Below are 14,937 nucleotides of genomic sequence, written 5' to 3' on the forward strand. Positions count from 1 at the left end.
AATCATTGCTTTCTGAAAATGTGGAGGCAGCTCAAGGCAGAGGGAGGAATAGGTGTGCTTTCTGCTTCTCTCGTAAGCATAAGAAACCCAATTTCTATGGCAGGTCTTGCAAAAAACCATCATACATGGAGCACTATGCTCATTGCCGTGTAATTGCGCAGTGTAAAAAAGAACAAATTTCCTATCTTGACTACTAATGGATAGTTGTTTCCATAGATACCTGAACTTAGCAACCAATTAGATAAAAATGAGTATTCCCCAGAGTCTATGTGTATTACATCTCTGAAACTGTAAACTTCCAGCTACTTAAAGAAACCACAGTTTGTCAGGGCAAGAAGAGACTTGATCCGTTCTTTCTTGTAAGCCCACATTTGACATTTCCAGAAAAACTCAGGCCCAAAGAGTTCAATAGGCCTATTTCTTTCTTTCCCCAACATCCTAAGTCTTACTTTACTAAAGATGTGTAATGTCTTTAATACAAATTAGTGAATCAAATCAGCTTGTTTAATGACCACTATTTTTAACATTTATCCTTCAAGGTAACTAACTCTGAGTTAAGAACTATCAGTGGTCATATGGGAATCACAAAATAAAGAACTGGTTCCAGGCTAACAATCATGCTAGACCGAACTTAATCACATTCAAGGTCAGCAGCGTACTTGGGAGTCCGACAGGGCACCCAGGGCCCTGACTCCAAGTCTCAGTCATCACTGTGTAGAAGGCTGCAGATCCCCTGGGGAGGAGGGAGTTCTGGGTGACACAACATTGGTGAGCCAGACTCGACAGGGCACAGCTACTGGATAGACTCCCAAGGAACACACCCTCATTTTAGAAAGCCAAGTGGTCGTTTGCTTCAGGGATGTTTGAGAGACCATAGAAAGACTATCTGATTTCTTAGGAAGGAAACTGCACTCCCAGCATAACAAGATGGCTTTTAAAAACAAAAACACATCATACTATTTCTTTCACTTGGATGAGTCTGACTCTACCAGTGTGACCTGGGAGCCAAGGCTGTTGCCCCTCCTTACGATCTAACAACTGCTCTATACAAAGAGCCATTAGCGAGCAGAGACTGGCCAGAAAAAGGGCAGTGAGTGAACAGCGCAGAACTTCCCAGCCGGACCCAGACCCTAACTCGTAGACTCTGTGCTCAGGTGAGTGGAATGAACTAGGCTCTGCACAGTGTTCACAGGCAAAGGTAGAGTGTGTGTCCAAACTCTCTTCCACGACCGGTGAGCTGGGCAGAAGGCAGGCCCAGCCAGTCGGTCCCTCGGGCCAGGGCAGGAAGTGAGTCTCTCTTACCCTGGTGCGTGGGGCCGCAGGGCTAACACCAAAAATTCATCCGAAGGAGCATGTCGAGGTTGAGGCAGAAGACTTGTCCCAAGCAGGTTCCTGAGCAACAGGTGCTCCAGGCAAGGACTGACAGCCAGGATGCAGAAATGAGGGGTGGAGAAGCAGCAATGCAAGAGCAATATCCAGGAGAGGAGAGCACAAGCGGAAAATGGACTCTGGGGCCAGACACACCTGTGCTCAAACACCAGCCCCGTCACTAACTCACTGTGTGAACATGGGCAGCCACTCACCCTTGCCAAGCTCACTTCCACTACCTAAAACACCAGGATGACAGGATACTTCCCCCATGGGTGTCAGGAGGCTTAAATGATATAAGTCATTTACTGCAGCACTTGGTAAACAGCACACATTAAATGTTAGCTTCTATTATTAGCTCAATGCCAGAATCATTACTACCATTTAAAACAGTTGCTAAAAAACAGATTCTCAACAAATGGTAGAAAAGGATACTTATGATCTGTGAATGGGAGAGTGAGCACCAGTAACTCCAGGGATAATGATGGGGCTTTTTCAGGACCCCAGAGTGTTTTCCAAGGTACAGCCTGCGTCTATTGGAAGGATCAAGATGAGGGAAGAGCAGTGTCCAATCACCGGCCTGGCCCAGGAGAGAAGTCATCCAACCCACCCTGCCAACAAGCCTTGGCAACACTATCTTCCGAAAGCAGGACAGCCCAACCTAGGAGGAAGCCACCCACTATCAGCCCAAATGAGCTTCTGGTGTCATCTAAAAGTTTAATAGAGATGTCAGCTGAACTGAGATGACAGTGAAAAGTGCCACATTCAGTACATCTCTAAAGGGTTTATTTCCATCTTCCTGAAATCTCATTTCTCTGCTACCATCTGCAGCACATGGTAATGTAGGAGTGTTGTGAGTGTCTGGGAGACAGCCCCTAGTTGTCCATGGCAACCCAGCCGTGGGGAAAGTGCTGGGCGGTGAATGTGTGGGAGCTCAGATGAGGCTATTAGCTGTTCTGGCTTGAATGTCTCAGTATGATCAGTGTGTATGAGGCACAAGAAAAAAATCCCTTATTAGCCTCTGCAGCTATCTCAAGGCAGAGTCTTGCTTCTTCCAGGGAGGGGATTTGGCTGGCAAACAGTTCACTGCTGAGAATTGCTGGAAACAATACAAATCTCTCTCCACCACTTAGTTTCTCAAAGTCAGCTTTGTCAGAAAGCCAACTTGGACTGGACTCATGAAAGCCCAAACCTGCTGGCCCCTGGAATTCCTGTGGCCACTCTTTCAGGGAGCCCCATTGTCTCCTAACTTCTCTTCTTCCTCATTTGGGCACTTCTATATTTCTACCTCACTTTCTCAAAAGGATTTCTTAAAAGTCCTCAGAGGGTAAGAACTGGGTTTCTTTCTACCCAGTATTCAGCTAAAATGCTTTTGTAAAGTGTGGAGGCACGGTCTGGAATCACTCTGTTAAATCTCAGCTCAGCTATTTACTAGCTATGCTTATAGACACATCACAAATTCTTTGGTACTCCTCCACTCAAGACATGGAACCTAATCACCACCCTTCCCTTGAGTGTGGGCTAGACTTGCTGACTTGCTCCCACCAAATAAAATATAGCAGAGGTGATGGAATATCACTTTGAGAGAAGGTTATTAAAAGACTACAGCTCCCGTCATGGGCGAGCTTTCCCATTCTTTTACTGTAGAAATTACTCACTCTGAGGGAAGTCAGCTGCCATGTGTTGAGGACACCCAAGTAGCTTATGGAGAAGGCCATGGGGTGGGGAACTGTTGCCTACTAGCAACCACGAGAGTGAGCTTAGAATCAGATCCTCCCTAAACGAGCCTGGAGAGGACTGCGGTGCGAACCAGCAGCTTGACTACAGCCTAACAAGAGGTCCTGCACCAGGACAACACAGCTAAGCCCCTCCAGGATCCCTGCCCACAGAAACTGTGAGATAACAAACGCTTGCTGTGTTAAGCCACCAAAGTTATGGTAATCTATAATGCAGAAAGTGATAATAATACATAGCAAGCAGGTGACATAACCCAAGATTCAGTTTCCTCATGCATAAAAGGAGGATGATGACAGGCTTCACAATCCAATGAGGTAACAGATGTAAATCACTCAGCCCAGTGCCTGGCACATGCTCGGCAATTAGACCTGCTACCAACATCTGTGTGGGGTTAGTACCATGTCATGGTCAAAAGCAAAGACTTTGAGTTGACCGGACCCATAAAGAACTCTTAGAAGTCAATAATGAGAAAATAATTTTTTAAATGTGAAAAGATTTGAACACAGATTTCACCAAAGAAGATACAAATGACAAATAAGCACATGAAAAGATGTTTGACATCAATAACCAGAGAAATTTACATTAAAGCCACAGTGAGATGTGACCACATGCCTATTAGAATAGCCAATTTTTATTTTTAAAAAATAGATAATACAAGTATGGTGAGACAGTGGAGTAACAAAGACTTACATACATTGCTGCTGGGAAAGCAGAATGGCACCGTCATCTAAACAAACAGTTTAACAATTTCTTAAAAAGTTAAACATATAGTTGCCACTCAGCCCAACAATCCTACTCCCAAAAGAATGTATTTACCCAAGAGAAATTAAAATATATGTCCACACAAAGATCTATAAGTGACTGTTCAAAGCAGCTTTATCTGTAAAGGCCAAAAGACTGGACACCAAACGTCTATCAACTGAAAAATGGATAAACAAAGTATAACACATTCATAAAATGGACTATTCCTTAGAAATAAGAAGAAATGAACTCCTGATGCATGAAACAACATGGATGAATCCCAAAAGCATAATGCTAAGAGATATAAGGCAAGATCAAAAAGCTGCATATGGCATAAAGACATTTATATGACATTCTAGAAAAGAGAAGACTGTAAGGACAGAAATCAGATCAGATCAGTAGCTATCAGGAGGTGGGGGTGGGAGAAGGGGCTTGACTACAAAGCAACACAAGAGAATTTTTTAGAGTGATTAAAATATTCCATATTTTGATGAAGATGATGGTTATATGACTGTGTATAGTTGTCAAAATTCATCAAACTGCATCCCTAAAAAAAAGCAAATTTTACTGTGAATAAATTATTATGCCTCAATAAACCTAAAAGAAAATAATCTGGGATGTTGATAATGAGGGAAGCTACACACTGTAGAGGCAGAAGGTATACGGGGAATCTCTACCTTCCCCTCAATTTGGCTATGAATCTAAAAGTGCACTAAAAATATAAAGTCTTGACTTAAAGAAATAAATGTATTAGAAATGCATCTTTTAATAAGATGAATGAGATATTATAGTGCTGTAATGAAAGAATATTTTGCTGAAAGAGAAAAAGAAAAAAAGAAAGGAAAAATGAAGGGAAGGTGAGAAGAAAGGGTAAATGGAAGAGAGGAAAGAAGGAAAAAGAAAAAAATAGAAGAAGGAGAAAGAAAAGAATCTTTTTTCATCTGCCACCAAAACCTGAAAACCTGTTCCTGGAGGCAGTTTGGCACAAGAATTTGTAATGGAACACCTTGGTAAAACCCCAGCTCTATACTCTCTAGCTGTGTAACTTGGCAAGTCACTTAACCTCTCTGAGTGAACTCTGTAGAGTAGAGATAAGACCACACTGACCTATTTCTGTCACAGTTTAATGAGCTCAGTCTATAATCTTCACAGCGACAGCTCCCCTCAGCACACCCCATTCCTCAACCCTGCAGTAGGGATCTTGTTAATTCAAGTGCCCACACAGTGGTGACAGGAGTAAGAGTTTGAGAAGCAGGGTGGACAATACAATCTTACATCATTCAAAGATTAAAGCTGGGGGAACAACGAGGCAAAGAGTAGCCATGCCTTTTTTTTTTAAGTCCCTACAACAGATTCAAAGGAAATCATGGTTCCAGTCGCCTGTAGAAGGCTATGTGCCCAGAAATCTAAACATTTCATTGGAAAATAAATGGTTCTCAAGGAGTAGAGGCAACATGGGGACATCTTTGGCTTCCTGAAACAAGGGGTGGACTCTGCTCAACTACAGACAAAGTATCTGGGAAGGGGCACAAGGTATGTTGCTGAGGTCGGAGGTCGGGCTAATTAGTTCAGGCCCAGACACACACTTGGCTTTGATTTTCAAAACTGTTTTTTGTGTGTGTGGGTGTATGTGGCAACACCCAGATGGGGAGCCTATAAAAAGGAGAGGTCACTGGCTATGGTTACCACACAAAGAAAATGGGCCAGTGATGCACCACTTCCTTAGCTCCAGAATACACTCACCAGGAAAACACATCATTACCCTGATATCAGAAAGGATGAGAAACTCAGCTTCCAAAGAGAAAAGTCACAGACAAGCAACAAGGCCAGCTGAAAACCCAGGGTGTAAGAAACGGCCTGCACACAAAACAATGCAACAGTGTACCTTAGAATCAGTATTCTTCAGAAACAAAGCTGGTGGAAATTCAGACCATAATTGAAGGTGACATTCAAGTCCATGGGAAAGAGGAAGACTATTGAATAAAATAACTTTGAGGCAACTGGCTCATGACTTACCATATAAACAAAGCTGAATTCCTACTCTCACTCCTTGCACAAAAACCAATTCTAAGTGCATCAGGCAGAAGACAGATCAATTTGACTACCTATTATTTTTTCAGGATTTCAAAATGTTATAAACAAATTTAGAGACAAACTGAAAACTAAGGAAAAAAATATTAAAATACATACAAAGACCTAAACTCTTTTAATAGCACATCTAAAAACCATTAATAAAAAAAACATACAGTCCAACAAAAAAAAAATGGGAAAAGGACATGAACAGAAAAGTTCCATGCCCCACCCAAAACAAATGTCAAAAATCCCATGAAACCAAGATCAACCTTACTCACAGCTAAAGAAAAGCAAACCAAAACAAGATGCCCTCTTTAAAAGGATATCTGACATATAAATGTTTAGATATCTCAAAATGGAAATTATTGAAAGGCCCATCAATATAGTTACATAAATAACAGCACATAAATAACAGTACATAAATACAATTAAATGCTGTACCCCATTACAATTTAAATGCTGGTTTACCCATACTGATAACACTGAAGTAGTCTGTGACACTTGGTTGAGTAGACAAAAAAAAGATTTCAATCTGTGTAGCAAGAGTCCATTTATCTAAAAGTGTGTGTTTTGATTTATTTGTGAATAAGTGTGCAGAGATATGTCCAGAAGAAATTCACCAAAGTGATTGTCCCTGGGTGGAGGGGTTTCAGGTGGTTTTTACTTTATTTCCAAACTGCAGTATCCTTTTAATAACCTACAATGAGCACATATTTCTATAATAAAGTTATTTTCACTGTGAAAAACATGAAGACATTTCAATGCAATATTCCAACAAAACAAAACACATCAACATGCAGTAAGGCAAATGGTCTATCAGACAGCAGTCCATGCCCTGTAGTTCCCCTTCTAGCCAGCACTGGCAACAGGTGTCAAACAGGTAGGTAAAACTCTCAGGTTTACAAAGGTGGAGCAGGTGCAAGATGGTATGGGTTCAAGAATAGGTTTGGAGGGGGAGAAAAACTCAATTCAAAATCGGGTTCTACCACATTAGCTATGTTGACTTTAGGCAAGTTCCTTAACATCTCTGGCCTTCAGCTTCCTCCTTGCTGAACTAGGATAATTACTTCTACCTTCTGTGTGATACCTTCAGTTCACTGCCTGGTGCACAGTAAGTACTCAATAATGTCAGCTGCTTCTATTATAATCTGGGACATTCACATTGCAGCCACTATGTTCTCCATGATCTGGTGTCACACAACAACAGAATGGAGAGAACATTGAGTCTTGGACAACATGCTTCTTGAGCCCCGTGAAACCCTTCCTGGAAGCAGCAGGTGAGGAGTAAGGCAAACCACAAAGGGGAAGAAGAGGGCAACATGAGGGTCGACATAACCCCCGAGTTCACCTGCTTGTAATGGATGAGCCAACATGACTCACCCCTCTCCTCCACCCTTCCTCCTGGGTTGGCTGGGACCTCCCCCATAGACTTCGTATGTTAGGATCCTGGAAAGATGATGCAAATACCAAGCCAGAAAGAACTTTACAGACTATATATTGCAGCATTCTTTTCATTCTGGAGGTGAGGGACCTGAGGACTGGGGAGAGAAGGGGACTCACAGGGAACCAGAGCAGCCAGCACCCAGCATAGACTCTCCATCATGGTTCCCTGCTATGCTCACCCTTCCCTCCCCCTGGGCTCCCTCACATGCTTTCATTTCCCCCATTCCTTTCCCCTGCCTTATTACCTGTCGGACTCCTCAAGGGCCCTTCTCTCCTCTGGCAGCCCTAATTGTCTTTATTGGCTCTGTGGTGAGGGGAGAAACTAGACTAGGGCTATTCTGACTCAAAGGATGGCCTAGAGAGAGGATTACTGTGGCCACCACTAAGTCAAAACTTGCACAGCCATTCCTCTGCTTCCAAATGAAACAGAGCCCAAACCCTGGTGTGAAACAAGAAAGAGAGAAGAAGACAAGAGCTTGAGTTCTTCTCAAAACTCCCTGGTGACACTGAAAGTTACCTTGACACTCTTAGGAAAGGAAGACCCTGGAAGAGAGAGGTACCAGCAGACTCGAGAAGAACCAGCAGACTCCATCTCCTAGGTGCTAAATATAACTGAGATGCGGGGCAGCCATGGGTGAGGAGAGACTTGGAGGCAGGTGTGCAAGGCCATTTTCCCAGGTCACAGTCTCAACTCTTGGTAGTGGGCTAGGACTTACCTTGGGCAGGCTGACTGGAGTCCTGGGCTTGGTCCTTGGGTTTTTAATCAAGAGCCTCTGATCCAGAGGGAGCAGATGGTATTTCATGGCCTCGATGAGGAAGTCCTTACAGGTGTTGTTATTCTTTATCAAAGCTTCTTCTTCAACTGTCTAAAGGTAATAACCCACAGGTGATCCCGGGGCAGAGTTCAGCCCCATTTCCTAAGCCATCTCCCGGGCTGAGGCATTCCTGTGCTCCCACACTCATCCATTCCCACATCACATTGTCTCAAACCCCAAGACCAAGGTCCAGAGTTATAACCTGGTGCCCACCTCCTGCATCTCAAGAGTGCAATGGAGTAAGTGATGAAGCTCTGGCATCAAATCCCAGCTCTACCACTTACCTCCTCTGATCCTCAGTTTCCTCATCTGTAAGATGCAAGGCAGGCATATTAAAGTATCCCACAACCCCACATGTTGTATTTTCTTGTAAATGTAAATAATATAAAGACAATTTATTGTCCCTAAGGCTTCTTTCCACATGCCCCCTGACTGGAATGTATTAGGTTGGTGCAAAAGTAATTGCAGTTTTGCATTGCTGAACTTTGCTGTTTGAATTGGAATACATTCTTGGATAAATGTGGTTATGTTATACATCATTTTAATGTGCATTTCTTGCTTTATATTTTCTTTGCTAATGACTAATTACTTGCTATTTATATTTATTTTAGACTATAGAAATGATGTTAGACAAAAACCAAATTTGAGTGATCTGAGATCAAAATGGGTTGTAAAGCAGTGAAGACAACTTACAACATCAACAATGCATTTGGCCTAGGAACTGCTAATGAACGTACAGTGCAGTGATGGTTCAAGAAGTTTTACAAAGGAGACAAGAGTCTTGAAGATGAGGAGCACAGTGGCCAGCCACCGGAAGTTGACAACAACCAACTGGGAACCATCATCGAAGCTGATCCTCTTACATTTACATAAGAAGTTACTGAAGATCTCAATGCCAAGCACTCTATGGTTGTTCGGCAAATTGGAAAGGTGATAAAGCTCGATAAGTGGGTGCCTCATGAGCCGACCAAAAATATTTTTTAAAAAAATCATTGCTTTGAAGTGTCGTCTTCTCTTATTCTATACAATAACAATGAACTTCCAATAAATTTCTCAATTGGATTGTGATGTGTGATGAAAAGTGGCTTTTATATAACAACTGGCAACAACAAGCTCAGTGGTTAGACCACAAAGAAACTCCAAAGCCCTTCCCAAAGTCAAACTTGCACCAAAAACAGGTCATGGTCACTGTTTGGCAGTCTGCTGCCAGTCTGATCCACTACAGCTTTCTGAATCCTGGTGAAACCAATACATCTGAGAAGTATGCTCAGCAAATCAATGAGATGCACCCAAAAATGCAATGTCTCAGCCAGCATTGGTCAACAGAAAGGGCCCAGTTCTTCTCCATGACAACACTCAGTCACGACCACACACCGCACTACCAACACTTTCAAAGATGAACAAATTGGGCTATGAAGTTTTGCCTCATCCGCCATATTCGCCAACTGACTACCACTTCTTCAAGCATCTCGACAATTTTTTGCAGGGAAAACACTGCCACCACCAGCAGGAGGCAGAAAACGCTTTCCAAGAGTTCTTTGAATCCTGAAGCATGGATTTTTACGCTACAGGAATAAACAAACTTATTTCTCACTAGCAAAAATGTGTTGATGGTAATGGTTTCTATTTTGATTAATAAAGATGTTTTGTCCAGTCACAAGACTTTTTGCCCTCTGCTCCCAGGAACCTCAGACAGCCACCCCTATGGGCACATGCCTAGGTGCTGTTCCTACTCTGCGCTCCCTCCCTCTGCCTTTTATTTCTTAGCTGCCAAGATCTTGGAAGGCTGAATATTTCCCAGCTACTTCAGTCGTTCCTTATGTGAAGTTCAGAAGCCCCAGCATTCCAGTTACCATTCTGTAGGTACTTTCTGATTTGGTCAGTCTTCCCTCTCATATGACTTCTAGACTGAACTCTTGGTAAGATATCTGAGTGATGATCCAGTACAATTTTTGCAAGAATGAATCAGGATTTTCATGACCAAGTATTAGAGAAGAGAGCCTTTTTCTTCTCAGTTTCTACCTGTTGTGGCCTGAAGTTGGCTTCTGCTTTTTCAAGAATATCTCTAGGCATTAACAAACACAAAACTACTTCTCAGAGCAGCTTCATAGACATTGATTTTTCAAAATTAAATAAGCATCTGGTGGACTGAAAATGTTTTATACCTGGTATTTTAAAGATATTTTGACTACAGCCAAAAGAAATCAATTCCTTCATGCTGTCTCCTTGTGGATGTCGTCATATGCCACTGGGTCGTGTAGAGCACAGGCTCTGGGGGGAGGCAGACTTGTATTCGCACCTCGCCTTTTCCACTTACTGCTTGTGACCTTGGACTTTGCCTATTAGGAAAACAAGCTTTGAAGCTCAGCAAAGAAGGGAAATCCATTGAGAACAGTCTGTAAAGAGATCAAGCCCTGAGCCTTTGGAGTGGGAGCACTGACTCCAAGATCCTAGACTACCAGAGAACTAACCCTAGGGAGTATCAAATAGTGAGAACTCATACAAAGGAAACTAATTGAACACAAGCCCCAGCATCACCCAACCACCAGTAGCACCCTGTGCAGGATGCCTCATCTAAACAACAAACAAAACAAAAATACAAGCCCAATCATCAGCAGACAGGATTACCACCTCACTCAGCCTTGCCCATCAGAGGAAAAATAAACAAACAAAAACTCAGGACAAATCTCACCCTATATGAAGCTTACACAAACTAATGGACCAACCTTAGGAGGACAGAAACCAAAAGGAACAAAGAATTGAACCTTGAAGCCTGGGAAAAGGAGACCTCAAACACAATAAGTTAAAAAAAAAAAGAAAAGGCAGAGAAATACTACACAAAAGAAGGAACAAACTAGAAACACAGAAGTCCAAATAAATGAAGAGGAAATACACAAACTACCTGAAAAAGAATTCAGAATAATAACAGTAAAGATGATCAAAAACCTTGAAAACAAAATAGAAAAAAATGCAAGAATCAATTAACAAAGACCCAGAAGAATTAAAGAATAAACATACTGAGACAGACAACACAATTACTAAAAATAAAAAATACTCTAGAAGGAATCAATAGCAGAATATCTGAAGCAGAAGAACGAGTCAGTGAGCTGAAGATAAAATGGTGGAAATAACTTCTGAAGAGCAGAATAAAGTAAAAAGAATGAAAAGAACTGGGAATAGCCTCAGAGACCTCTGGGACAATATCAAACACACCAACATTCAAATTATAGGGGTCCCAGAAGAAAAGGAAAAGAAAAGGTATGAGAAAATTTTTGAAGAGATTATAGTTGAAAATTTCCCCAACATGGAAAAGGAAATAGTCAATCAAGTCCAAGAGGCACAAAGAGTCCCATACAGGATTAACCCAAGGAGAAACACACCAAGACACATACTAATCAAACTAACAAAGACTAAACACAAAGAAAGAATATTAAAAGCAGCAAGGGAAAAGCAACAAGTAACATACAAGGGAAACCCCATATGCTTAAGAGAAACCCTATACACTTTCAGCAGAAACTCTGCAGGCCCGAAGGGAATGGTAGGATATATTTAAAGTACTGAAAGGGAAAAATCTACAACCAAGATGTACCTGGCAAGGATCTCATTCAAAATTGATGGAGAAATAAAAAAGCTTTTCAGACAAGCAAACATTAAGAGAATTTAGTACCACCACACCAGCTTTACAACAAGTGTTAAAGGAACTTATATACTCAAGAAATACAAGAGAAGAAAAAAGATCTACAAACTCACTCCCAAACAATTAAGAAAATGGCAATAGGAACATATATATCAATAATTACTTTAAATGTAAATGGATTAAATGTTCCAACCAAAGGACACAGACTGGCTGAATGGATACAAAAACAAAACCCATATATATGCTGTCTACAAGAAACCCTCTTCAGACCTAAAGACACATATAGACTAAAAGTGAGAGGATGGAAAAATACAGTCCATGCAAATGGGAAGCAAGAGAAAGCTGGAGTAGTAATCCTCATATCAGACAAAATAGACCTTAAAATAAAGAAGATTATAAGAGATAAGGAAGGACACTACATAATGATCAAGGGATCAATCCAAGAGGAAGACATAACAACTGTAAATATCTATGCACCCGAGGTAGGAGCACCTCAATACATAAGACAAACACTAACAGACATAAAAGGAGAAACTGGAAGTAACACAATAATAGTAGGAGACTTTGAACAGCCCACTCACACCAATGGACAGATCATCAAAACAGAAAACTAATAAGGAAACACAAGTCTTAAATGAAACATTAGAGGAGATGGATCTCATTGATATCTTCAGGACATTCCATCTAAATGCAGAAGAATACACCTTCTTTTCAACTGCACATGGAACATTCTCCAGGACAGACCACATCTTGGGTCACAAATCAAACCTCAGTAGATTAAAGAAAATTGAAACTATCAGGCATCTTCTCTGACCACAATGCTATGAGACTAGAAATCAATTACCTGAAAAAAAAAAAACTGTAAGAAACACAAACACATGGAGATTAAACAACACATTTCTAAATAACCAACAGGTTACTGAAGAAATAAAAAGGGAAATCAAAAACTTTTTGAAAAAAATGACAATGAAAACATGACAACTCAAAACCTAGGGGATGCACCAAAAGCAGTTCTAAGAGGGAAGTTTATAGCAATACAATCCTACCTCAAGAAACAAGAAAAACATTGAATAGACAACCTAACTTTACACCTAAAACAACTGGAAAAACAGGAACAAAAAAAACCCCAAAATCAGTAGAAGGAAAGAAATCATAAACATCTGAGCAAAAAGAAATATAAAAGAAATAAAAGATACAATAGTAAAGATTAATAAAACTAAAAGCTGGTTCTTTGAGAAGATAAACAAAATTGACAAACCTTTAGCCAGACTCATCAAGAACAAAAGAGAGAAGAATCAAATCAACAAAATTAGAAATGAAAAAGGAGAGGTTATAACAGACAATGCAGAAATATAAAGGATTATCAGAGATTACTATGAACAACTATATGGCAATAAAATGGGTAATCTGGAAGAAATCAACAGATTCATAGAAAAGTTCAATCTTCCAAGACTGAACCAGGAAGAAATAGAAATTATGAACAACCCAATTACAAGCACTGAAACTGAATCTGTGATCAAAAATCCCCCAAAAAACAAAACCCCAAGACCAAACGGCTTCACAGGAGAATTCTATCAAACATTTAGAGAAGAGCTAATGCCTATCCTTCTAAAACTCTTTCAAAAAATTCCAGAGGAAGGAACACTTCCAAACTCATTCTATGAGGCCACCATCACCCTGGTACTAAAACCAGACAACGACAACACACAAAAAAGAAAACTACAGGCCAATATCACTGATAAACATAGATGCAAAAATCCTCAACAAAATTTTAGCAAACAGAATTCAGCAACACATCAAAAAGCTCACACACCATGATCAAGTTGGGTTTATTCCAGGAATTCAAGGATTCTTCAATATGTGCAAATCAAGCAATGTGATATACCATATTGACAAATTGAAAGATAAAAACCATTTGATAATCTCAATAGATAAAGAAAAAGCCTTTGACAAAATTCAGCACCCATTTATGATTAAAACTCTTCAAAAAATGGGCATAGAAGGAACCTACCTCAACATAGTAAAGGCCATATATGATAAGCCTATAGCAAACATTATTCTCAATCGTGAAAACCTGAAAGCATTCCCCCTAAGATCAGGAACAACAAGCAAGGTGTCCACTTTCACCACTATTATTCAACATAGTTCTGGAAGTCCTAGCTACAGCAATCAGAGAAGAAAAAGAAATAAAAGGAATCCAAATTGGAAAAAAAGAAGTAAAACTCACTGTTTGCAGATGACATGATACTGTACACAGAAAACCCTAAAGATACTATCAGAAAATTACTAGAGCTAATCAGTGAATTTAGCAAAGTTGTGGGATACAAAATCAATACACAGAAATCGCTTGCATTTCTATATGCTAACAACGAAAAATCAGAAAGAGAAATTAAGGAATCAATCCATCCACTGTTGCAACAAAAAGAATTAAATATCTGGGAATAAACTTACTTAAGGAGACAAAAGAACTTTACTTAGAAAATTATGACACTAATGAAAGAAATCAAAGATGACATAAACAGATGGAGAGATAGTCCATGTTCTTAGGTAGGAAGAATCAATATTGTGAAAATGACTATACTACCAAATGCAATCTACAGATTCAATGCGATCCCTGTCAAATTATCAATGGCATTTTTCACAGAACTAGAAGAAAAAAATTTCACAGTTCATATGGAAACACAAAAGACCCCAAATAGCCAAAGGAGTCTTGGAAAAGAATGGAGCTGAAGGAATCAACCTTCCTGACTTCAGATTATACTACAAAGCTACAGTCATCAAGACAGTATGGTACTGGCACAAAAACAGAAATATAGACCAATGGAACAAGATAGAAAGCCCAGAAATAAACCCATGCACCTATGGGTACCTTATTTTTGACAAAGGAGGCAAGAATGTACAATGGGGCAAAGACAGCCTCTTCAATAAATGGTGTTAGGAAAACTGGACAGCTACATGTAAAAGAATGAAATTAGAACACTTCCTAACACCACACACAAAGATAAACTCAAAATGGATTAAGACCAAAATGTAAGACCAGAAACTCTTAGAGGAAAACATAGGCAGAACACTTGATGACATAAATCAAAGCAAGATCCTCTATGACCCACCTCCTAGAGTAAT

The 14,937-nt window shown here is 40.4% G+C and overlaps 1 protein-coding gene across 1 annotated transcript in view; it reads right to left on the minus strand.

Moving 5' to 3' along the window:
- Window positions 1–14,937, minus strand: part of KLHL3 (kelch like family member 3) — a 118,266-nt gene that overhangs the window by 19,672 nt on the left and 83,657 nt on the right. The window contains exon 8 of the mRNA XM_052643643.1: window positions 8,079–8,228. Coding sequence (XP_052499603.1) covers window positions 8,079–8,228 — 150 coding nt within the window. The remainder of the gene's footprint in view (window positions 1–8,078; window positions 8,229–14,937) is intronic.

Source organism: Budorcas taxicolor, chromosome 7 (assembly GCF_023091745.1).
Source record: "Budorcas taxicolor isolate Tak-1 chromosome 7, Takin1.1, whole genome shotgun sequence".
NCBI lineage: Eukaryota > Metazoa > Chordata > Mammalia > Artiodactyla > Bovidae > Budorcas > Budorcas taxicolor.